We start from the raw sequence: 26,934 nt of genomic DNA, 5'->3' as shown, positions 1-26,934 counted from the left end.
AAATCCTTCCTGCATATATAAAATATTTTACCCAGCATCCTCCACTGAGCCGGCTCGGTGAAGATGCCGGCTGTGCTTTGAAGAGGAGAGTAGTTGTTTTTTTTGGAGTATCCTCTGGGGACCCTCTCAGACTCCTCCCACTTCCAGACCGCCGCCTCCGTCTACTTCAAAGTTTGGGACGTTTCTGCCTCCAAAAAGTGTGTTTGATAGAGGACGAGGAGCAGCAACAAAGAGACGGACTGGTATCAGAGAGCCGACTGGTCCTGAAAACAGCTTTTAATACGGACACGCTGGTTTAACTGGGAGCTCATTGATTACCTTTAAGTCTTCATGTCTAAAATCTAAAATCCAATATTATTCAGACAGAATTTTAAGATGAAGCTCAAATATCTTTCGTGCATTTTTGATTATCTTTGAGCAGCAAATGTACGACTGAAACAATGTTTTTGATTGTTGATTTTTCTGTCAATCGACTAATCGAGGGGCCGAGTCCGGTTTCTTCTTCTTTATTAGTATACATGGTAGACTGAGGTTTAAGTTACAAGATGAACTAATAAAGCACAATTTATGAATGTTTATTCAGATCAGGAGGACGAAATGAACCTGAAAGCAGTTTAAAAGCTGTTGATTCTTGACGTTCAGGATCATAAAACTTGTATCTGAGATCTGGTCTCTGCAGATCTTCACAGTGACAGAGGACTCGGACCTCCTGCTGTGTTTTCTTTTTAATGTCGCATGAAGAAGAGCTCCTCGTTACAGCTGCAGCTTTAAGTGAAGAAGCTTCTGTGTGAGTCACGCTCCTAGAAATACCATCTGGTCTCTGACTCGTGAGTCACGGATCCAGCTGGAAGAACCACCAGCTGGTCAGACCGGGTCAGACTGGTCTGACTGGCCCGAAGAGGTTCAGGAGCTCCACAGGCCCAAAACAAAATGGCCGCCTCGTGCTGAGAGCTGAACGTTGGACAACTTAAGATTGTACAGAGACGCTATAATATAAATATGTATAATTTATCTTGAACCCACAAGATATTAGACACATATGTTGTTATATTATTCATTATGTTTATTAATATCTTACTTTGATAAGTTAAAGCTCAAATATCTTGATGTATATTTTCTTTTCTTTCATGCATTGTGACTCAAAGATCGTGACAATATCGTACCGTGACTTAAAGATCGTGACCTAAAGATCGTGACAATATCGTACCGTGACTTAAAGATCGTGACCTAAAGATCGTGACAATATCGTATTGTGACTTAAAGATTGTGATATCGTCCTCGGTCCCCCGTTCGTCCCTCAGCAGAGAGATCAGGGCTTGCTGCCGATGTATTTATAGCCCTCCATGCTTTTAAATGAGCCGGGAGTGAGTCTGTAAATAAACTGCAGAGCTGGAGGCCTCACTCTGCAACGCACACACACACGCACACGCGATGATGCTGATCCAGACTGAAGAGGGTTTCCTGCTGTAAACGTGTGTCCGTCCCAGGATGCATCTCTTCACAGATGCTTTTTCAGCTGCAGGCCGACGTCCACAAACGGCTCTTTGTCCACCGTTTAATTGATTAAATATATATATATTGTCTTATAAATCCAGAGCTTCATGTGAGGAATCAAAAGCAGCTGAGCAGAGAGAGAGAATAATAATAATACGTCTCAGAGTTGCCTGGTAACAGTCGACTTAAAGAATCATCATTTTAACAAAAAGCATCTCTTTGAATATTCACATTCAAAGGCCTTTAAAAAAAGACGTCCTTGAACGCAGCACGACTCCTTCAGATTACACGTTTATTTTATATTTATCTTCTTACAGTTTCACAGACGGGCGGCTTTGATGCTTTGAGACATTAGAGAGGTTTGTTTTTGATCAGAATGTGTTGATTTATCCTCTAAAAACAAACAGTTTTTAAAATTTATGAGGATGTGAAAATAGTTTTTAGACACACTGACGTGTTGAAATCATAAAACGATTTGTGAGAATCATAGTGGAACGCAATCAGGATAAAAAATATATTTTTTCTTCTTTTTATTATCAGTAGATCATCAAAGAGTCGCAATATAATAAAAAAGCGGGTAAATATGTATTTAATATCTTTATTCTGGGATTTAAAAGTGTCCCTGAATGCAGCATTCGGACCTTGAAATCTGAGTTAAAGTTTAATTATTTTTACAGCGACTTTGTCTGTTATCTTCACACTTTGAAGTTTGACTAAGATTCGTTTATCTTTCTGTCTAAAGCGTATTTCTAACGTTTAAAACAAGTCGTCGATCAAAGAAACTCTTTGTCGACTTATTGATGAGTTAAAGCTACGAGGAGCTTTCTTTTCCTCTTGATTCTGTCGCCCCCTGTGGACTAAAGTGGTAGTGCGTCTGAGCGCCAGACTCCCTTTAGAAAACATAATTTTACTGCAGCAGGGTCTGACGGTCCTGGTCCTCTCAGTCCTGGTCCTCCAGAGCCTCCTTTAGTCTGGTTCCCTCCTGAAGGCCACACAGAGTCATCAGTGTGAAGCTGGTTCATTACCAGTTAAAGGTTCCTCCCAGTGACTTTAATGGTGATGAATGAGAACCAATCATCGGGTTTGTTTTAGTTCATGTTAACCTTGAGATGAAGGGAGGCCGTGTGCGTGCGTGTGTGTGTGCTGACAAACTATTGTTCTACTAAATCCACAAACAGTTCATGAAATCCAGCTGAATGAAACCAGAGTTATTTGTTTGGAGAGGCCGACATTTTGGGGGGGGGTTTACATTTAGTTATGGGGGGGGGGGCTGTGTGTGTGTGTGTGTGTGGGGGGGGGGCGCGTCCTTGTGCCGGCAGTGAGTCGCTAACAAAGAGCGGCGCATAATAAATGGAACTTTAATTTGTTTTTCCTTGACAAGGTCGCCGCGAGTGATGGGTGAAAGGCAGCGGTGGGATGTGGTGCTGGACGTGGGTGTGTGTGTGTGTGGGGGGGGGGTCTAGTAAAAGCCTCCATTTAACACGAACGTGTTTGTTGTTGCTAAAAACTGCTGGAGGACGTCATAGTTCAGATGTAGTTTGACATGAATGCATGGGGGGGGGGGGGGGGAACCTGATGTTTTGTTGTCTCCATGGCAACAGGCAGATAAGGCTTGTGGGTGATGTAGTACTGAGAGGAATGTGACACACACCTGACTACAGCTGAAACAGCAGACATGTAGTTTTCTTGAGCTGGTCTGGATCTGTTTTCCTCGTCTCTAATGATGATGAGTTAATAAGACAAGAAAATATGAATAAATATGAATGTGTCGATCAATGAAATGTTAATTTTATGTATTTATATAAACTGTACGTTATTCATCAACACACCTTAAAAAACACATGAAGAAGAGAATGTTTTATTTTAGCTCACAGATCCACAAAGACTCAGTCCGACTGTCAGACCATGACCCCCCCAGACCTCCGTCTGTGCCCTCTGACTTACTTTGTGTTTACATGCAGTCTGTTGTCAGGAGCAACAGCTGCTCCATTAGCTCCAGTGGTGAAACGTAGACGCTGCTGTGAGAACTAATGAAGTAGATTCACTCTGAAGGAGAAGAATCAGTTTTCTTTTACAGACTAATTTTAGCTCCTCTGTGAACGTGTTCAAATTAATTTCCCATTATTTCTTGCTTATCAGAGGATGCAGAGATGTAAACAAAGATGTGGACAAATGCTGGAAAAGCAATTAAACTAGATGTGTGTTTGGACAGAAGAGCTCCAGGAGGAGCAGATAAAGGTTTCATCTGTTTGTGTGACGACGACTTCTTGTGGTTCACCCTACACGGCTAAATTAACCCGGTTATATGGAGCGAGTGTTGCTGCTGCCCGGAGCTGTGTGAGGGGCCGAGTGTCCGCGTCGTGAGGGGCCACGTGTCCGCGTCGTGAGGGGCCACGTGTCCGCGTCGTGAGGGGCCGAGTGTCCCCGTCGTGAGGGGCCGAGTGTCCGCGTCGTGAGGGGCCGAGTGTCCGCGTCGTGAGGGGCCACGTGTCCGCGTCGCGAGGGGCCGAGTTTTCAAAAGACCTTGAAGCACAAAGTAACACAAGACATTTATCAAACACTGAAATAAGAACTATAAAATAATGAGTTCGGAGGCTTTAGGAAGTTTTCTGACACTAAAGTGTGATTTATTATAAAACAGAGATCCAGTAGAAACGGGATCTTTTACATCTCTGGTAGAGACCTGTCAATCACCGTGTAGCCCCACCCTAAAGCATCCCCTGCTTTATGGTCTGTTTGACTCTAAATGGACCATAATGTACTAAATGAACATCATGCTGTATTGAAGAAGACTTGAAACTAGAGATTGAGACCATAAACTCATGTTTACAATGTTTACTGAGGTAATAAATCAAGAGAGAAGTAGAGTCATTTTCTCATAGACTTCTATACAACCAGAGGAGTCGCCCCCTGGTGGACACTAGAGAGAATGCAGCTTTAACAACAAATACATGGTGAGGGTTCCCTTTGTCCTGCCTGCTCATTAAACCTCTGATGGTTGACATGTTTTTAAAGATGGTCCCATGCAGATTTTGTTGTTTATTTTTCCGTCGTAATTTTCTCACTTTTTGGTTTCACATCCTCATCGTTTCACTTTTGGCCCCGATAAATTGATTCAGGTTCGTCTGTGTACATTTTCTATTGGACTGTATTCTGTCAGAGAGGAATATTAAGGTGTCGTCTGCATAAGTATGCTCGTTGATGTTTTAATTTGGTTTCAGGGAAACAAGTGTAAATGTTAAATAGAAGAGGCCCAAGGATTGAGCCTTGGGGAACTCTGTACATCGTTTACAACATCATTTGTAACTAATAGCAATATTAAAGAGAGAGTGTGTAACTTTTAGGAGGATTAACTGGCAGATATTGAATATAATATTCATTATTATGTTTTAATTAATGTATAATCACCTGTGTTTTCGTTAGCTTGTTGTGCTTTTCATTACACAACTACGGTTGTTGGTGTTTGTGCAATAAAGTATTTGTGAGTAAAATACTTATACTTTATCAGAATCAGTGCAACAAGCACGGATGTGTAAACGACATGTTTTCTAGATCTCACAACAATTTTTATGCTTTATTGTGAAAATCCTCCTCCAGAAGCACAACAGTTGTTATTGTTTACCTGTAACTCATGTGTAAAGTGTTAGTAAGTCATTCGTTAACCATAACAGATAAAAGAAGCCTTTAGTTTCCTCCATAAAGGGATGTCTCGGTAGAAAGTGGAACCAGAACTTGAAGCAGCTGCTTGCTTTAAAAATCAACACTGCTGGAAATAAATGTTATTTTTCTCTTAAAAATGGACAGAACAGCTGGTGAACAGGGCTTCTTTTAATCAACATGTAGAAACTGTATCCACAGGCGTCCTGAATGAAGCTCCAACACTCATTTTCTCTGCAACTAAGTGGCTGCTTCTCCTGGCGGAGCTGTGGATATGTGAGAACCACACCTCTAATTGAACACCGGCATGTCGGAGCATGTTTCAGCTTCACGCTGCCATCAGCTGCTGTCACACCCGGGGACCAGGACTCCTCCTCCTCCTCTGGGGCTACACCTCCTCACACCTCCTGCTCCCTGTGATTGGCTTCTCCAACACACCGGCCCGTTCTCCTAAACTCAGGACATAAACAAACATTTTGTTCTATGTTCAAGGTCTCCAGAGGATGATTCCTAAACATTTTGTTTATCCTAAACCACCCTCAGGCTAAAACCACAAGATTGTGTCCGTGATGAGACATCTTAGAAAGCTATCAATGGATTTTAACTGCATTTGCTGCGGATATGTGTAGTCCCCAGAGGATCATTTTTCAAAGGTTTTGGCGACCCCCTGACCTTTCCTCTAACATTTAGATTCATGATGAGATATTTCAATAATAATTTTCTGGATCTCCATTAGATCTGCAGTCAATATTCATGGTCTCCAGAGGATGAATCTGTAAAATCTGAGCGACTTCTTAACTTTAACTTTAGTGAACCTATTGGGCCAAAATCTCTTCTTGTACACGAAGGTGAAGATGCAATACATTTCACTGTGCACATTGTTTGTCCCCAGAGGATGAACCTCTCTGGTTATTCCTTTGCTGCCATCCTAAAGCCAAATATTCCACAGCATTTGTTTTGTCTCCGACACAATATTTAAAAAACTAAGTGCTGGATTTCCATAAATTCTGCTGGGATATTCATGGTCCCCAGAGGACTCCTGGACCTCTCCTCTTACTCCAACAGCAGAACAAATCTTCCACTTGACCAACATTTTTGTCTATGATGAATATTACAAAATCACTGCGTCTCCATGAATTCTGCAGTGGATATTCATGATCCCAAGAGGATGGATCTTAATCATTTCCTTTTCCTTTTAGCATCATTAAGCTAAATGAAAACAAATTCAGCCTCACTGAGAGAAATATAAAATTGAAAAGTCAGATTTTCATACTGCACACAAGATCCCCACATGTTCTAAAGAAGCTGATTCAATGAGAACATTCAAGGTCCCGAGGGGATGAACCGTATTTGTGTCGTCATATTGTGACTTATTATTTCTGTATTCGGTCATGTTTTCTTTGACCTTTTGACGTGATCACCTTTAAAAGTCGCCCTCCAAAGACACGTTTTTTTCCAGACGTTTGACGTAAATACGGAGGCAGACGGGCAGGTGGCCGCCGTTTCCCATGAGGCTCGGTGGTCGCAGCTCTGAGAGATGAAGCCCGTTAGCGTTAGCCAAACAGCGCTAATGCTTCTCCCCAGAAAGCCTCCAAATGCGTCCATTTGTTAGCGTCCAAATGCTAACAGGAAAAGCAAAACGCCGGCTGTGTTTGTGTGCATTCTGAACAGATGCTCTGGCTGTAAATATGGTGTGTGGGTGTGGGGGGGGGGGGGTGTCATTCTGTTGCATTCTGGGTAAGGGTGTGGGGGGGGGAATTACTATGATTATTATCTCGTTCTCTCCAAAACAAACATTTGTGTTTGTCCTTCGTTCCTCAAACACAAACATTCACAGTTTATTACGTTCTGCATAAAATCACCTCCAGCTTTTTTGTGATCTCCACCTTCTGAAGCAGGAACCTGAATTACCTTTAGTAGAACCCCCTGGGTGTGTTCTAGAGGTAAAGCTTGCAACGTTAAAGGGTTCTCTGTAGTACCCCCTGGTAGTGTTCTAGATGAAACCATGAAATGTTAAAGGGTTTTCAGTAGAGCTCCATGAATGGGTTCTAGATGGAACCCTTTAAATAATAAAGGGTTCTCGGTAGAGCCCCCTGGGTGGGTTCTTGTTAGCAGCCTTGCAAGGTGGAAAGAGGATTTCCGGATGGGGAACCATTACGCCATAGATGGGTTCTCTGTAGAACCTCTCATAGGGTGGAACCTGTCACAGATGGTTCTATGTACAACCCTTTATGTTGGGTTCCAGGTAGAGTCCTCTGAAAGGGGTTCTAGTGAGCACATTTATTGTATTTTAACAGAATAAACTGTAACCATGTATTTTTAAACACCTTTCTGAAACTGAAGCTATGCTCTGAAGGTTTACTCCTCCATCATCATCATCATCCTCTCTGCTCTGTCGGTTCTGTCAGTTCCGTCGTGCTAGAGGTCATCTTCATCCGGTTCTTCTCCTCTGCTGATGTAAAAGAATAAAATCCTCTGCAGCAGCAGACGGAGCCGATAGTGGAGCGTTGAGACGGAGCAGTAATCTTTTCTAAATTTCCCTCGTGTGTGAAGACGAACGGATCTTTTATCTGTCTGACTCAGTCTGCTGCAGAGAAACAGGAAGTAAAGATCCTCACCTCCACTTCTTCTTCTTCTGTGGTCTCCAGACACGGGGGGGGGGGGGGGGGGGGGGGCACTGCAGAATGAAGTGGATCAGACAGAAAAGTGATCAGGAGACTAAGAACAATCAATAAATACATAAATAATAAGTTCTTTCACCCTCTGAACCACAAAACTACTCACCAGTGGTGGAAAGTACATTTACTCAAGTACTGTACTCGAGTACAATTCTGAGATACTAGTACTTGAGTTTTTCCATGTTCTGCTACTTTCTACTTCTTCACTACATGTACTTTTACTGCACTACATCATTTATTTGAAAGTAGTTTGAAATATGATATGATGCAGTACTGTACTACTAATCTATCCAGTAGTATACAAAGTATCTAGAATATTCTCATCATTGATGAACTATATTAGTCAAATTCTTTCTAATTAGTAATAAATATAGAATATTATATTTTATAATAAAATAACACTAAAAGTAGTAGTTCTGCATAAAGAGTACTTTTGATACTTAAAGTACATTCTGCTGAAAATACTTCTGTACTCTTTTACTTGTATTTTGTACTGTGGTATTAGTACTTTTACTTAAGTATAGGATCTGAATACTTCCTCCATTACTTGTCGATGTACTTCGATCAACATATCAAATAGTTGACCAGTGAATATTATATGTCTAGGGTTTTTATTGTGAAAGGTAAGAAGGGAAGCAGTGCCTTCGTCAAGGTTGAAAAGAGTAATAAAGTTTTCCTTCTTGGTTTCATAAACTACTCACTTTGTTCTACAATGTGATTGGTCGATCAGAAAAACAACTTAATTCACATTTGTGAAAGTTTATATTGACGAGTGAATTAATCACACGAAGAAAAAAAGTCGTACAAACGGCTTCTGTAAAATAACAGAACGTGTTTTTATCTGTTTCTACGGAGACGACAAACAACTTTATATTAACGTGTTTATGTGATGAACGTTTCTTTATTCATAAACTGTTTCTACGACTCGATCTGAACTTTTACTGCAGCGGTTTGTGAAAGTGTCTCGACGTCTTTCTGATGTTTCAGCTTCAATCTGAACACTTTTCTTCTTTCTCTGTTTCAGAATCAGACGTTGTGCAAAGGACTCAATGAACTTCAGAACGGACAGGTATTTCATATTTAATATGTACTACAACACTGTACAAAGTACCACTGTGTCTCTTTAGTTGGTCCTCCTTTTACTTTGAGTAGTAGAAGTACAGTAGTATTCTCAGCTTCATGCAGTAAAAGTATATATATATATATATATATATATATATATATATATATATATATATATATATATATATATATTAATTTATATATATATATATATATATATATTATATATATATATATATAATATATATATTAATATATATATATATTATATATATATAATATATATATTAATATATATTATATATATTATATATATATTATATATATATATATATATATATATATAGTGATGTTCAGGAGAACATCCACAGTATGTTCCTCTAACGAGAACCTCTAACGAACCGCCGTGCAGAACCTCCTCTAACCAGAACCTCTGACGAACCGCCGTGCAGAACCTCCTCTAACCAGAACCTCTAACCAGAACCTCTAACGAACCGCCGTGCAGAACCTCCTCTAACGAGAACCTCTAACGATCCGCCGTGCAGAACCTCCTCTAACGAGAACCTCTAACGATCCGCCGTGCAGAACCTCCTCTGACCAGAACCTCCTCTGACCAGAACCTCTAACGAACCGCCGTGCAGAACCTCTAACGAGAACCTCTAACGATCCGCCGTGCAGAACCTCCTCTGACCAGAACCTCCTCTGACGAGAACCTCTAACGAACCGCCGTGCAGAACCTCTAACGAGAACCTCTAACGATCCGCCGTGCAGAACCTCCTCTGACCAGAACCTCCTCTGACCAGAACCTCTAACAAACCGCCGTGCAGAACCTCCTCTAACGAGAACCTCTAACGAACCGCCGTGCAGAACCTCTAATGAGAACCTCTAACGATCCGCCGTGCAGAACCTCCTCTGACCAGAACCTCCTCTGACCAGAACCTCCTCTGACCAGAACCTCCTCTAACCAGAACCTCCTCTAACGTGCCGCTGTGCAGAACCTCCTCTAACAAAAATGTAGAAGAAGAAGATGGGAAAGTAGTTTTGTAGTTTTGCGTACCTTTTGTAGTAATTGTGCGTCTCTATCTTTTGTGTGTCTGAGGTTGTCTTGAACCTCGTTATCGTCTCGAGTCTCTTTGTGTTCTCTAGAAGTGACCCTGAGAAGCTTCATGGCGTATTGATTGATATGGTGAAAGCTGGGGGGGGGGGGGGGGGTTACATGACTCACCTGTGACTCGCTCACTGGTTACCTGTCGGTTAGGAGGGTCCTCTGGAGACCAGGTGCTCCTCAGACCTGGTCCTCTGGAGACCTGGTTCACTGCTGGAGCTCCTCTGACGTTTTGCTTTCTCACCTCCTTTGAGAGTAAACAAACATCAGTGTACTTCCTGTTTCCTGTTACATCATCATGTGGACCACCGGGTCCTGAAGAGAGGCCCCTCCCCCCTCAGGGAGGAGTGTGTTGGGATGTTTGAGGAAGGTAGGAGGGTAGGAGGTAGGAGGGACAAATACTCTCCCTTTGTCCCCTCAGAGCTCCTCTGGGCGACGGCAGGAAGTTCTCAAATATCTCTGAAGAGAAGCAGCAGAAGAACAATCTGCGTATCACGTGTTTTACTCTTCATTTAGTCATTTAAAGGTTTATTTTCCTTAAATTAGTGACGATATTTTAACATGTTTTTAATGCAGGTCCACTTGTTCAAGTGATTCTTATTCTTATGAAAGAATATTGTATTTGATTCATTTTGGAAACTAAACTTTAAAAGAAACGTAAAAATGAATTATAGTCAATAGTTAACCTCAGTGTGTTCAATATGATTTACTAATGATTATATCTTCTTATCTATAAACAAACAGTTAAAACTGACAAAAACAAAGAGCAGAGCTGCAGAATAAATAGAATAAATCAAACTATAAATGAGACCCAAAGTCACATGACATCACTGATGCATTCATATTTAATCAATGAATGATAACAATAATGGAGTCTGGTGTCTTTGAGGAGAGCGTGTTAACTGTATGTTTTAAAGTCTATAAACAATAATAACTCTATTGTAACGGTCCTCCGTGTGTTCAATGTGTTTGTTTGGAGGAATGCAGCAGACGTTCTCTCCCCCGGTGGTCTTCAGCTGAACTGCAGCTGCAGGATGTTTTCTGTGTGTTTAGCTCGCTGCTCTTTGTGGCTGCATGTCTCGCTCTATTGTTAGAGGAGTCCATCTGCTGGTCTCTCAGACTCCTCCTCTTCCTCCTCCTCTTCCTCTTCCTCTCCTCCTCTTCTTCTGGTGTTTTTATGTGTTGTGTAACCCTGACAGAAATCAGAGTATTGAGATAAAGTAAATACCTTAAAGTTAAACGTATTGAAGCAGCTAAACGATGTTTGAGCTGCTTCCTGTTTCTTTATCTTTTAGTTTAGAAACTTTATATTTTTCGAGCCTTTTTTATTTGTTTTGTGAAAAAAAAAATGTCAACTATCAAACTCACTTATAAAACTCTAAAACGAGAAGTAAAACAATACTTTAAAGAGTAAACCCTCGCAGTGACGTCCACTCTTTGACTTCTTCATTCTTCTTCGTTGGTGTTTGGTTGCAGCAGGAAAGAGGCGTCTCGTTTAGCTCAACAGATGTCTTTAGTCCCGACTAATCCAACATGTTAAACGCTCGTTTTCTCTGGCACCCAAACCCCCCCCCCCGGGCCTAGTTGGACTCCCCCAGACCCCCCCTGGGTCCTGGTCTAGTGCTCTCAGCTCCACACGGCCAAGCGGAGGCTGAATAAATACAGTGCCATATGTGAGGCTATTTATCACGAAATATACGACTGTTGAAACGTGTTCCTGGCCTTCTGTCTGCATCAGATTGTACTTTCAGAGTAAAAGGCTGAATAGATGAATTTCAAAATGTATTTTTGGTTACTTTGTAATGTTTAATCTTATAATCCATGTGTCTTTGTCACGCCTGCACTACTTTAAACCATTTAGCATGTATGTCCTTTATAAACAACTGTTCCTTTAAATGACGTATTTTTAAATCATTCCCTTAAATAACCTTTGATTCTCTCGCTTTAGTAATTCATGCCCTCAAATGACTCCACTCGCTCCCTCAAATGAATAATTTGTGCCGTCGAGTGACTTCATCGTGGTCTGAAGTGTCACCAGTCTGTTATCCTTTAAACCCTGTGCTTTTATTGTGAAGGAAGTAATTATAGCTTCAGGGCACCAGTTATTTAAAGGTGAAGACGTCTAAACTGAGGAACAGAAATGAGTAAAATGATGGAATAATTAATATAAAACACAAAGACAAGTCTTGACCATGTGATCAGCTGTGTTTTAACCTGAAAACATCCAGATGTCATGTTTGAGCTCTTTCCATCCATCAGATGTTTGCAGTGATTCACCTTTAACCCTTTGAGGTTTACAGACGACTTCTTCTCCTACTTCTTGTCCTTCTTGTTGTTGTCCTTCTTCCCCTTCTTCTTCTTCCTGTCCTCCATCTTCCTGTCCTTCTTCTCCTTCTCCTTCTTCTCGTGTTTTTTGTGGTTCGTTACCAAACAGCTTCAGGTGCATCGCCGCCTTTAAACCGCTAACAATCTTGCGTTTAACGAGCTCTCTAACACGCGATGCCGCCTCTCGTTTCATGTTTGGAGCGTTGGTTGTTGTACTCACTCAGAAACGCGATGCGTTCATGAACTAGTTACACAGCCGGTACGCCTCAGGCCTCTACATGCAGCCCAGAAACACATGTGTGACTCAGCGTCTTCCATCAGGACTAAAGTGAGGCGTGTAGACGATGCCGCTGCATTAAGAAGCTGACCACTGAGACTCTTAACCGTCCTCTTTAATCAGCAGCAGCGTCTCCGGCTCTTCTTTAGTCGCTCAGAGTCCAGATGATCAGCAGCTCTTCACTTGATTTAGCTGTTGACCTTTGACCTCTGGCTCTCGCTGAAGGTGCAGATAAACGTTCAGTGATGTTCAGATGATCTCTGATTCAGTTTGTTCTCAGATGAACTGACGAGAGAGAGACTGAAGAAGCTCTCTCAGTGAAATACCTTATTTATTTGTAACTCTGAGATACTACAATACCCATGAGCCTTAGCGGCGGTTACAGTAGAGAGGAAGATCTTTAGGGTTCAGTATTTTTACTGTATTTCTATAAAATGATGGATAGATACTTAAATCAATAAAATACACATACAAATAATAAGTAAAACCTCCATCCATATATAAATAAAACTGTTTTTACAGCGTATTGATCCACGAGGCTCATAAACAAACCAAAATCCTGCATCTGTCAGACAGGAAGACTAAATGCCCCTTCAGAGTAAAAGCCTGCTGGTCTCTCTCTCTCTCTCTCTCTCTCTCTCTCCAGTCATAATAATGAGTCAGAGATCGACTTATTCTATAAAAAATATACTTGTGTTGAAAAATGATGAAATACATAAATTACATTCTTTCAGGTGTTTTTTAATTAATTAAATAATTTAATATATGTTTATAACTGTCTATTACAAGAGCACAAATTAACAGCAAGTATCAAAAGTAAAAGTACACAGTTATATTGTCAGACTTGTGCGTTTTATTCAACAGAACCAGTTCAACGTGTTAAATGTTTTAATCTCTGATCGTCCACAGACTCATGGCTCTGTGTCACATTCCATTCGGGGTGCGTTTGATTTGCATTTAAGTAGATTTGTCATCTGGACGGGTGGAGACGTGGTCACATGATCACACCAGGAAATGAAGGATTTAATTAATTCTTATTGTTTGCTGTTCGGCTGCATAATAACCATTTTAATATGATCTTTATCTGCTCAGTGATGCTAACAAGCAACACTTCATATGAACACATGAAATATTGATCAGCTCCATCATTGAGCTTTATTGATCATCTGTCATTTGTGGATTTATGTAAAGCAGAGAGCAACAAGGGATGAACACATGAATATATGAACACATGAATGTGTTAATACATGGATGAATGGGTGAATAAAAGGATGGGTGAATAGGTGAATGGATGAATAAATGAACGGCCTGCAGGTTTTGTCTCATGGACTCTTCTGGTAACAGAACCTCTGGAGCGTCTCTGTTTGATCAAACAGTGTTTGCTGGCTGATCCCGTGTGTGTGTGTGTGTGTGTGTGTGTGTGTGTGTGTGTGTGTGTGTGTGTGTGTGTGTGTGTGTGTGTGTGTGTGTGTGTGTGTGTGTGTGTGTGTGTGTGTGTGTGTGTGTGTGTGTGTGTGTGTGTGTGTGTGTGTGTGTGTGTGTGTGTGTGTGTGTGTGTGTGCGTGCTGTGGGCGAGGGTCCAGACTGTCCTGTGTGTTCTGATGATAAGCTGTCTCACTGCCAGAGGGGGGGGGGGGGCAACAACAGCAGCAGAGCTGGGAAGAGTCCATTTATTCAAATACTGTACATATTATTCTCTTTTCAGGGTTTCTGCTTCCTGTATATGTTAAATAAATATCTCTAACTTAATGACCTTCTGGACATTTTAGAGTTTCTTCTTCCCTTTGGTTCTTCTGTCATCTGAAACCATGAAAACCCTCAAAGGCTGACAATAAAAGTTGAGATTTAAAAGTAGGAGCAAAACAAGCTCACTTGGAGTTGTAGATTTATGAATTTCCATGTAAACGTTGACCGTCTATAATTCCAGGAGACCTACGCTCCTAAACGGACCTGTTTGTAAGATTCTGTCATCGTACTCTCACCTCGACTACTTGAGTACTTCTTCTTCTTCCTCTTTTGCTGACGTAGAATTGTGAGTGCAGGACCTTTTCTAAGAGTGTTGAGTACTTCTTCTTCTTCCTCTTTTGCTGACGTAGAATTGTGAGTGCAGGACCTTTTCTAAGAGTGTTTTCTTCTATTGTTGTATTTCTACAGTGAAGGACAGTAAGCGTCCGTCTCCTCAGAACCTTTCAGGACTGAAGGGCCTGGCTGGTAAATGGAGTGTAAACAAAGAGAACGTCTGGCAGCTGCACTGATGGAAATCTGAACAGCTACTAATGCGTTTTTCAGCCGCCCCGTTATCTCAAAGGAACACTATCAACACAGAGAACATAATGAGCGGATCGTCCTGCAGCAAACAGAGCGACCTCAACTGTGGTTCTCAATTAAATTCTGCCAGATGAGTGAAAGGGCAGCGTGTTCGGTTCCACTCAAGCTGCACCAGAGGTTATGAAGCAGAACATTCTCTTAAGTAAAGCAGAACATTTACAAACTAAAGCAGAACGTTCATAAACTAAAGCAGAACGTTTACTAACTAAAGCAGAACGTTTATAAACTAAAGCAGAACGTTCATAAACTAAAGCAGAACGTTTACTAACTAAAGCAGAACGTTTACAGACTGAAGCAGAACGTTGACAGACTAAAGCAGAACGTTTACAGACTAAAGCAGAACGTTTACAGACTGAAGCAGAACGTTTACAGACTGAAGCAGAACGTTTACAGACTAAAGCAGAACGTTTACAGACTGAAGCAGAACGTTTACAGACTGAAGCAGAACGTTTACAGACTGAAGCAGAACGTTTACAGACTGAAGCAGAACGTTTACAGACTGAAGCAGAACGTTTACAAACTGAAGCAGAACGTTTACAGACTAAAGCAGAACGTTCATAAACTAAAGCAGAACGTTTACAGACTAAAGCAGAACGTTTACAGACTAAAGCAGAACGTTTACAGACTAAAGCAGAACGTTTACAGACTAAAGCAGAACGTTTACAGACTGAAGCAGAACGTTTACAGACTAAAGCAGAACATTCATAAACTAAAGCAGAACGTTCATAAACTAAAGCAGAACGTTTACAGACTGAAGCAGAACGTTTACAGACTAAAGCAGAACGTTCATAAACTAAAGCAGAACGTTCATAAACTAAAGCAGAACGTTTACAGACTAAAGCAGAACGTTTACAGACTGAAGCAGAACGTTTACAGACTAAAGCAGAACGTTCATAAACTAAAGCAGAACGTTTACAGACTAAAGCAGAACGTTTACAGACTAAAGCAGAACGTTCATAAACTAAAGCAGAACGTTTACAGACTAAAGCAGAACGTTCATAAACTAAAGCAGAACGTTTACAGACTAAAGCAGAACGTTTACAGACTAAGGCAGAGTTGTAGATGTAACATTCTCTTATAAATAGTGACCTAACACTTATTTCCATGGAACCTTCCAGATTTCCTCTTTAGTAAAGCGATACCGATGACGTAGTAACACCTCAGCTTTATAACAACACAGACTTTATCAGATTGTGTTATTGTGGACAAAGATCCATGAGTGGAGAACCGTTAGACATGAACAAATATACAACTTCAAAGCTCACAAAGATGGTGGTGATTTTCAGCTCTTTGATGTCGGAGTCTGAGAATGAACCTGAGCCATTTCCCCTCATCGTCATCTTCATCATCATCATCTTTATCATCATGGCGTGAGGATGAAAGCCGAGCGGCGAGTGGACGCTGATGAAAGCCGTCTAATTTAACTCTTCACGGAGACAGAAATGTCTCATTGTGCAACGTTTTATTAACGTTTCCTCAAACAGATTCAGGTGGAACCGAACACTCGGACTCCTCCAGGGAGGAGGAGGAGGAGGAGGAGGAGGAGGAGGAGGACTCTAGTTCTGTGTTGTCGGTGACGGAGAACAGATGAAAGCTGAGCTCTGACTTTAGTTCTCCAGGGTTCCACCAGCGTTTAGGATCAGTGGGGTTCTTCCTCTGGTGTTTGAGTTAATCCTCTTGTGGGCGTCTTAGTCAGATGAGACGTGATTACCTTCAACACTAAGACAAGAAATCCTTTAATGCTGTTAAAGGTATTTAAAGCAGGATCAAACAGACCTTTAGGTCTTTCCCAACTGATCCTGGATTCAATATTTAAGATCATTTGTTTCTTTCTTTTGACTTGAATATATAACCAACAATATTAATACATTTAAAGATATTACTGATAAACTCACTGATGGCTCTGATATCGACCAATAATATCTTTTATTATAACTGATGCTGAGTTATGGTCCAGGTTGTATGTAGCTTAGCTTAGCACAAAGACTGAAGCAGAAAGTGTTTTAAATATTAAACTATTCACATGTTTCAGCCTCTCTCCCCTCTCCTCTCTCCTGTCTCCTCTCTCCTCTCTCTCCTGTCTCCTCCCCTCTCTCCTGTCTCCTCTCTCTCCTCTCTCCTCTCTCCTGTCTCCTCTCTCTCCTGTCTCCTCCCCTCTCTCCTGTCTCCTCTCTCTCCTCTCTTCTCTCTCCTGTCTCCTCTCTCTCCTGTCTCCTCCCCTGTCTCCTCTCTCTCCTCTCTCCTCTCTCCTGTCTCCTCTCTCTCCTGTCTCCTCCCCTCTCTCCTGTCTCCTCTCTCTCCTCTCTCCTCTCTCCTGTCTCCTCTCTCTCCTGTCTCCTCCCCTCTCTCCTGTCTCCTCTCTCTCCTCTCTTCTCTCTCCTGTCTCCTCTCTCTCCTGTCTCCTCCCCTCTCTCCTGTCTCCTCTCTCTCCTCTCTTCTCTCTCCTGTCTCCTGTCTCCTCTCCTCTCTCCTGTCTCCTCTCTCTCCTCTCTTCTCTCTCCTGTCTCCTCTCTTCTCTCTCCTGTCTCCTCTCTTCTCTCTCCTGTCTCCTCTCTCTCCTCTCTTCTCTCTCCTGTCTCCTCTCTTCTCTCTCCTGTCTCCTCTCTCTCCTCTCTTCTCTCTCCTGTCTCCTCTCTTCTCTCTCCTGTCTCCTCTCTTCTCTCTCCTGTCTCCTCTCTTCTCTCTCCTGTCTCCTCTCTCTTCTCTCTCCTCTCTCCTCTCTTCTCTCTCCTGTCTCCTCTCTTCTCTCTCCTGTCTCCTCTCTTCTCTCTCCTGTCTCCTGTCTCCTCTCCTCTCTCCTGTCTCCTCTCTCTCCTCTCTTCTCTCTCCTGTCTCCTCTCTTCTCTCTCCTGTCTCCTCTCTTCTCTCTCCTGTCTCCTCTCCCCTCTCTCCTGTCTCCTCTCTCCTGTCTCCTCTCTCTCCTCTCTCCTCTCTCCTGTCTCCTCTCTCTCCTGTCTCCTCCCCTCTCTCCTGTCTCCTCTCTCTCCTCTCTCCTCTCTCCTGTCTCCTCTCTCTCCTGTCTCCTCCCCTCTCTCCTGTCTCCTCTCTCTCCTCTCTTCTCTCTCCTGTCTCCTGTCTCCTCTCCTCTCTCCTGTCTCCTCTCTCTCCTCTCTTCTCTCTCCTGTCTCCTCTCTTCTCTCTCCTGTCTCCTCTCTTCTCTCTCCTGTCTCCTCTCTCTCCTCTCTTCTCTCTCCTGTCTCCTCTCTTCTCTCTCCTGTCTCCTCTCTTCTCTCTCCTGTCTCCTCTCTTCTCTCTCCTGTCTCCTCTCTCTCCTCTCTTCTCTCTCCTGTCTCCTCTCTTCTCTCTCCTGTCTCCTCTCTTCTCTCTCCTGTCTCCTCTCTTCTCTCTCCTGTCTCCTCTCTCTTCTCTCTCCTGTCTCCTCTCTTCTCTCTCCTGTCTCCTCTCTTCTCTCTCCTGTCTCCTCTCTCTTCTCTCTCCTGTCTCCTGTCTCCTCTCCTCTCTCCTGTCTCCTCTCTCTCCTCTCTTCTCTCTCCTGTCTCCTCTCTTCTCTCTCCTGTCTCCTCTCTTCTCTCTCCTGTCTCCTCTCCTGTCTCCTCTCTCCTGTCTCCTCTCTCTTCTCTCTCCTCTCTCCTCTCCTGTTGTCGCTTCAGATGCTTCTGTGGATTCAGGTGGACTGTTCGCTAACGAGCAGCATTCTTCAGGTCTTGAACGTGTCTCAGCGAGTCCTGCTGTGTTGTCTGATCCACGTTGTGCTGGACTCGGTCTCTGTGGGGGGGGCTTTAAGTGACTTTGACCTTTGAGACGGTCTGAGGCGCTGAATGGCGAGCGGCGGGCCCCCCGGGGCCCCGTGGATCACATCGATCCTCTGAAAACAATGAGGCCTCTGTGGGAGAATAAATGAGTGTGCTGTGAAGCCTTATGATAAATATCATATAATAACTCTCTTAGTTAACCAGCTGGTGTCTATCACAACACTCACATTTATTCTTCTATTAGATCATTGATCTTCAGAACACAGCAGCACCTCATGTGGATTCATCCGCCGCTGAAAATAGTCCCAAACTAAGAGAATCTTTGGTGAAACGTTAGATTCATGTTTTTAAAGAAGGAACCAGTGAGACACAGACAGGAAGTGAGACAGCATTGAGGGACGGACCATCATGTTGTTTGACAATAAGACAAATATTGACGTTCTACTTGAGGTTATTGTTTCTGTTAGAAAAGAGGAAACGTAATGAAGTCATTTCTTAAGTTCCTCTGTTGATGGTTTTCTTCTTCTGCTGCTTTGATGTGATCGTAAACGGAAGATGTCGGATTGATGAGCTCATTCCTACAGAGACTCTGAGCTCTGAGAACACCTTTCATGTTTCATATGTTCAGCAGATAAACAAACTGTCTGACACACACACACACACGTGTAGTAGTAGTAGTAGTAGTAGTAGTAGTAGTAGTAGTAGTAGTAGTAGTAGTAGCAGCAGCACTGCTCAAAACTTCTCCAGTGTGTTTTATTCTGAAGTTTCTTTTCATCAAAACAAACTGTAATATTTACACAGTGCCAGATTTCTGGAGTACTGTGAGTACTCTAAAGCAGTACAGTGTGTATAAGTACTCTCTCTCTGTGTTTGGTGTGAGTACTGTAAAGCAGTACAGTGTGTATAAGTACTCTCTGTGTGTGGTGTGAGTACTATAAAGCAGTACAGTGTGTATAAGTACTCTCTGTGTGTGGTGTGAGTACTATAAAGCAGTACAGTGTGTATAAGTACTCTGTGTGGTGTGAGTACTATAAAGCAGTACAGTGTGTATAAGTACTCTGTGTGGTGTGAGTACTGTAAAGCAGTACAGTGTGTATAAGTACTCTCTGTGTGTGTGAGTACTGTAAAGCAGTACAGTGTGTATAAGTACTCTGTGTGGTGTGAGTACTATAAAGCAGTACAGTGTGTATAAGTACTCTGTGTGGTGTGAGTACTATAAAGCAGTACAGTGTGTATAAGAACTGTGTGTGGTGTGAGTACTGTAAAGCAGTACAGTGTGTATAAGTACTCTGTGTGGTGTGAGTACTGTAAAGCAGTACAGTGTGTATAAGTACTCTGTGTGGTGTGAGTACTATAAAGCAGTACAGTGTGTATAAGTACTCTGTGTGGTGTGAGTACTGTAAAGCAGTACAGTGTGTATAAGTACTCTCTGTGTGTGTGAGTACTGTAAAGCAGTACAGTGTGTATAAGTACTCTGTGTGGTGTGAGTACTATAAAGCAGTACAGTGTGTATAAGTACTCTGTGTGGTGTGAGTACTGCAAAGCAGTACAGTGTGTATAAGAACTCTGTGTGTGTGGTGTGAGTACTGTAAAGCAGTACAGTGTGTATAAGTATTCTCTGTGTGGTGTGAGTACTGTAAAGCAGTACAGTGTGTATAAGTACTCTGTGTGTGGTGTGAGTACTGTAAAGCAGTACAGTGTGTATAAGTACTCTGTGTGTGTGGTGTGAGTACTGTAAAGTAGTACAGTGTGTATAAGTACTCTCTGTGTTGTGTGAGTACTGTAAAGCAGTACAGTGTGTATAAGTACTCTGTGTGGTGTGAGTACTATAAAGCAGTACAGTGTGTATAAGTACTCTGTGTGGTGTGAGTACTATAAAGCAGTACAGTGTGTATAAGTACTCTGTGTGGTGTGAGTACTATAAAGCAGTACAGTGTGTATAAGTACTCTGTGTGGTGTGAGTACTATAAAGCAGTACAGTGTGTATAAGTACTCTGTGTGGTGTGAGTACTATAAAGCAGTACATTGTGTATAAGTACTCTCTGTGTGGTGTGAGTACTGTAAAGCAGTACAGTGTGTATAAGTACTCTGTGTGGTGTGAGTACTATAAAGCAGTACAGTGTGTATAAGTACTCTGTGTGGTGTGAGTACTATAAAGCAGTACAGTGTGTATAAGTACTCTGTGTGGTGTGAGTACTATAAAGCAGTACAGTGTGTATAAGTACTCTGTGTGGTGTGAGTACTGTAAAGCAGTACAGTGTGTATAAGTACTCTCTGTGTGGTGTGAGTACTGTAAAGCAGTACAGTGTGTATAAGTACTCTCTGTGTGGTGTGAGTACTGTAAAGCAGTACAGTGTGTATAAGTACTCTGTGTGTGGTGTGAGTACTGTAAAGCAGTACAGTGTGTATAAGTACTCTCTGTGTGTGGTGTGAGTACTGTAAAGCAGTACAGTGTGTATAAGTACTCTGTGTGTGGTGTGAGTACTGTAAAGCAGTACAGTGTGTATAAGTACTCTGTGTGGTGTGAGTACTGTAAAGCAGTACAGTGTGTATAAGTAATCTGTGTGTGGTGTGAGTACTGTAAAGCAGTACAGTGTGTATAAGTACTCTCTGTGTGTGGTGTGAGTACTGTAAAGCAGTACAGTGTGTATAAGTACTCTCTGTGTGTGGTGTGAGTACTGTAAAGCAGTACAGTGTGTATAAGAACTGTGTGTGTGGTGTGAGTACTGTAAAGCAGTACAGTGTGTATAAGTACTCTGTGTGGCGTGAGTACTGTAAAGCAGTACAGTGTGTATAAGAACTCTGTGTGTGTGGTGTGAGTACTGTAAAGCAGTACAGTGTGTATAAGTATTCTCTGTGTGGTGTGAGTACTGTAAAGCAGTACAGTGTGTATAAGTACTCTGTGTGTGTGGTGTGAGTACTGTAAAGCAGTACAGTGTGTATAAGTACTCTGTGTGTGTGGTGTGAGTACTGTAAAGCAGTACAGTGTGTATAAGTACTCTGTGTGTGTGGTGTGAGTACTGTAAAGCAGTACAGTGTGTATAAGTACTCTGTGTGTGTCTCTACAGAAGCTGGCGGTCAGAAGTTGTCCCGTGGGCTCCACTAAGCCTCTCTCTCTCATCAAGCCTCCCAGTCAGGGCATCGCCATCTCTCCCGTGTCCATGGTGACCGCACACATCAACGGACAGAAAGCGGCGAGCTCGGACCCACTGCAGACGACGCCCATCAACCTGCAGACGGGCGGCAGGGCGGCGACCGCCGGAGTCCACGCGTTCAGCAGCAGGAGAGCCGGAGAGCTGCCTCCCTCTCATGTAAGACATCACCTGGAACACCTGGAGCAGCTGCTGCCTCCTTCAACACTCACATCAACATACTGCACAATGTTACACATCCAGCTCAGGCTGCAAGTCACTTTCAGTACTATAGTAGTGGTTTGTAGCTGTCACCATGTTGGTTTTAGTCCGTCGCCATGTTGGTTTTAGTCTGTCGCCATGTTGGTTTTAGTCTGTCGCCATGTTGGTTTTAGTCCGTCGCCATGTTGGTTTTAGTCCGTCGCCATGTTGGTTTTAGTCCGTCGCCATGTTGGTTTTAGTCCGTCGCCATCTTTGTTTTAGTCCGTCGCCATGTTGGTTTTAGTCCGTCGCCATGTTGGTTTTAGTCCGTCGCCATGTTGGTTTTAGTCCGTCGCCATGTTGGTTTTAGTCCGTCGCCATCTTTGTTTTAGTCCGTCGCCATGTTGGTTTTAGTCCGTCGCCATGTTGGTTTTAGTCCGTCGCCATGTTGGTTTTAGTCCGTCGCCATGTTGGTTTTAGTCCGTCGCCATGTTGGTTTTAGTCCGTCGCCATCTTTGTTTTAGTCCGTCGCCATGTTGGTTTTAGTCCGTCGCCATGTTGGTTTTAGTCCGTCGCCATGTTGGTTTTAGTCCGTCGCCATGTTGGTTTTTGCCGTCGCCATCTTGTGGACACCTGGCTCTGATTGGTCAGCATTATTCTCCCCTGTTGTTGCAGTTTAGTCGTAGAAGCCGTTGATCTTCTTTAAAGGTTCAGTTCACAGTAAACAGCTGAACATCCAGTGTTTTTAGTCCGTGTGTATTTCAGACGGTGTTGGTCGGCAGGTTTTTATTTCTTCTGTAACGTGAGAAACATTGTGTCGCTCCGTGCTCTCTGAATGTGAGATCTAGTATTTCAGTCTCGTCTCCTCCTCACTCTGTATTCAGCAGCATCGCCTACATCAGCACACAGTCGGGGATCAGAGCTCCGGCTCAGGCCTCCACACTATTACTGTAATTGTAGGGCCCCCATAGAGAGAGAAGGGCCGAGCCTCGGGGCCCCTCGGGCTCCGGCTTCACGTTTCCTCCGTCCATATCGACACGTCTGTTAGCGGAGAAACCTTCAAATAGATTCACTTCAAAAGGTAGAAAAGAGCTTATTTCTCTTTCTTTATTTTAATGAGGTTTCAACCAAAAACATCTTTAATCAATTCAGATTAAACCGTTCAGGACGACGAGAATTAAACTGTCTTTAGTTAACACGTGAAGAAGAACATTCAAATTCATGATGTGGATGTAATAATTATTCTCATTATTTATAGATGTTTATATTCTTTTAGTGAATTGCTCATCACAGTTTCACAGTCTTTAACTATCAGTTCAAAAACTAAATATCTTCCCTTTGATTTAAAACAGAGAAACATCTGAGCCGCTGAAACCAGAGAATTGTGTGTTTACTTCATAATCTACTTAAAGTATTAATTGATTATTGTTGTGAAACTAGGTGAATTATATATGAATATCTAGGTATAAATGATGAGTGTATTGTGTATCTGTAATATACACAGTATACAGTAATATTTAATATATTAAAGATAATATTATGACACACTGTTATATTTCAATAGATCAGAATCTGGTTTATTACCACGTAGGTCTCTGTTCTGTTGGTGCATAACAACAAACAACAAAAGTCAAGAATCATACAAATAAACAATACATAAAATAAGTGTGTTATTAAAATGAGGAGCTGCACAGTGTTTGTGTGTAAAAAGTATGAAGCGTATGTATCGGTACGTTTTTTTTTGTCGAGTCACCCCCCCATTGTTCATCTCTCCACCCAGCTGCCTGCACCAGGTCATAAAAAGAAACGCCCCCCTCCTGCAGGCCTCCACGCTCTTCTTCTCTTTTATCAATCGAGAGTGAGGCTCAGCCAATCAGAGGCCATCCTGGCTGATGGTGGGGGGGGGGGGGGGTGTAATGGGGGTAGGTCCCTCACGCCACCTGGCCACTAATTAGAAGATCAATGATGAGGTGTAATGGGATTACTGCTCTGCATGAGTGATCACAGTAGAGCTGCATTGTTTCAGCACTTCAGTGGACTCTGAGACATACACACACACACACACATACTCTGACACACACACGCGCACACACACTTTTATACGTTAAGAGAAAGGGATTTGTAGTTCTTTTTCAGTATATTTGTCATTGATGAAGAAAAAAACAGGACTCTTTATAAAACTAGATTTATGTTATTTTCTCCATCTGATAAAGTTCTTATTCTTATTAAATCTATGTTTCATGAACTCTCGTCTAATGAGTTCACGTCTGAATGAAGTGATGAAGACGAGGATGAAGACAGTAGAGAGATCTGAGGTGTCCTGAAGCAGCGCCCTCTGCTGGCTGCTGCAGCAGCTTCACATCTTCTTGTTTCTTTGAGAGAGAAACCACAGATCTACAGTCTGTCTCCTCAAATCCTCTTAAAGTCAACACACAGAAGAGAGAATGGAAACATTCTGGAGTCTTTAGAGTCTTTAGAGTCTTTCAGATCTTTAGAGTCTTTAGAGTCTTTCAGATCTTTAGTCTTTAGAGTCTTTCAGATCTTTAGAGTCTTTCAGATCTTTAGAGTCTTTCAGATCTTTAGAGTCTTTAGAGTCTTTAGAGTCTTTCAGATCTTTAGAGTCTTTAGAGTCTTTAGAGTCTTTCAGATCTTTAGAGTCTTTCAGATCTTTAGAGTCTTTAGAGTCTTTCAGGTCTTTAGAGTCTTTCAGGTCTTTCAGATCTTTAGAGTCTTTAGAGTCTTTCAGATCTTTAGTCTTTCAGGTATTTAGAGTCTTTCAGGTATTTAGAGTCTTTCGGGTATTTAGAGTCTTTCAGATCTTTAGAGTCTTTAGTCTTTAGAGTTTTTAGTCTTTAGAGGCTTTAGAGGCTTTCAGATCTTTACCAGACTTTGAACTCAATTTGTGGCATTTTAATAATTATGTTTTTCATAGTCAGTGGTTCAGAAATAAGTACCTTCAAATATACTGTACCTGCTGGTATATTTTATTTATTTATAAGTATTTAAATAAATCAGACTTTAATGTAACACATTTCTCAGACTTCATGTCACGTCTTTAAAAAGAATAGTGCATTAAAATATCAGGTGAAAGTCTTTTAACTGATCTACTCTTTAATAAACAGTTTATATTTTGGGTTCAGTTGTATTTAAAACTATGAAACCTTTAATGGATTATTTAGCAGCGTTTCCAAAACCTGAGGGTTAAGACCCCCCATGAGGATTTCAAAGAGCAGTACAGGGGTTCTTTCATTAAATAATTGCCATTTATCGCAGTTTATTGCCATTTATGTTTACATGCGCACGCACGCACGCACGCACGCACGCACACACACACACACACACACACACACACACACACACACACACACACACACACACACAGCAGGGGGGGGGGGGGTGTTAGCGTGTGCTGCAGAGCTGTCATCTCACTATCGACTTTGGTATTTGGAAAAAATTCATTAAAGAAATAAAACCTGTGGTCCAAGGTTGTGTTCACTCCTCACACTGGAGAGGAGGAGGAGGAGGAGGAAGAGGAAGAGGAAGAGGAGGCGCCCTAAGGAGAAGGTGCTTAGGTTTGGAGAAAAGAGGAAGCAATTAGGAAAATAAAAGCCCTTCCACTGCAAGAATTTTCATCTCTGCAGTTGCCATGGGAACAGGCCGGGGCCTCGTCCTCCTCTTCCTCCTCCTCCTCTTCCTCTGCAGCACAATACAATGGAACGAAGGGATTTTCACAGAAGAAGAAAGGAGGGGGGAGGAGGAAACTTTCCTCTTTTTTTCCTGAATTTCTTCTTCTGTCGAGCGGCTGAGAGGAAACATGGAGGAGATTTTAATCTTCTTCTTCTTCTGTGGTTCATCTACTGGTTTAACTGCTGCAGGTGTCGGCCAATCACAGACTCAAGTTTATTCATGTAGCACATGAGAGCAAATTAAATAAAAGATCATGCATGACAAAAGTATATAAGTATTTAATTTACTTTTATTCAATTTAATTTAATATTTTATTTTATTTTTAATTAAATTAAATTAAATATAATTTATTTTTATTTAATTTAATTTATTTTTATTAAAAAGGAATAATGATAATAATACTGTCAGTTAAAACTTCTCTTAAAGCTTGTGATTATATATGTTATGTTACATAAACACCACATCCTCGTTAAATATGTTTCCATCTGATTATTTTCACGTTTACATTTTAAGATCTTATGATCTTAAAGGTTGCTGTTTAAGCAGATTTATGAACTGATATTTCTTCATTAAATATCATTAAACTTCATAAACGTCTATAATGACTCCAGATTATACGGTTATTATTCTTCTCCAACATGAACATGTTTTGATCTTTTGATGCTTTTTCTTTATTTTAAAAATTTTAAATTGAACGTTTTCATGTTTATAAATAAATAAATGCACAAGATTACTTTAACAAACTTACATTAAACGTATATAACAAGACAAGACATAACTAAAATAAAAATGAATAAATTAAAGGAGCAACATTGGTCTGCGAAAGTATAAATATTTTTTATAGAATAAAAGTATTTTTTTTATTCTACAAGATGTGCACACAAATAGAAACATAGATTCCATGTTGATTAAATGATTTGATTTTAATATCGTCAGTTCTAGACTTTATAAACTTTCTTTAAACTGTAATAAATCTCCTTTGTTATTTGAAGGAGATATCTCATCTATATTTTAGTTTTATTCTTGAATCTTAAAAAAGCTTAATTTGGATTGAAATCTCTTTCCTCTCTGATAAATGTGGATTTCCCAGCATGCAGCTGGTGTCAGGTCGGCTCTGTGTGATGCATCAGGAGCTCCCCTAGTGGCCGCTGGTTGTTACTACAACATCTCAAATGAAAACAGTCAAATAGAAATAACAGGTTTCTCTTCCTGCTCTGATGGCTGTGAAGTTTTCTGTTTCCACTGGTTTGACTGGTTTGTGATTGTGAGACTAACA

At 41.6% G+C, this 26,934-nt stretch overlaps 1 protein-coding gene across 1 annotated transcript in view; it reads left to right on the top strand.

The window, feature by feature from the left end:
• Positions 1-26,934, top strand: part of phf21b (PHD finger protein 21B) — a 55,023-nt gene that overhangs the window by 16,458 nt on the left and 11,631 nt on the right. The window contains exons 3-4 of the mRNA XM_076111235.1: positions 8,854-8,898; positions 21,708-21,950. Coding sequence (XP_075967350.1) covers positions 8,854-8,898; positions 21,708-21,950 — 288 coding nt within the window. The remainder of the gene's footprint in view (positions 1-8,853; positions 8,899-21,707; positions 21,951-26,934) is intronic.

Source organism: Anarhichas minor, unplaced genomic scaffold (genome assembly GCF_050575085.1).
Source record: "Anarhichas minor isolate MPS153535 unplaced genomic scaffold, ASM5057508v1 ptg000044l, whole genome shotgun sequence".
Lineage (NCBI taxonomy): Eukaryota > Metazoa > Chordata > Actinopteri > Perciformes > Anarhichadidae > Anarhichas > Anarhichas minor.
Note: the sequence above shows the minus strand (reverse complement) of the source record. Positions and strands in the feature narration are given on the sequence as shown.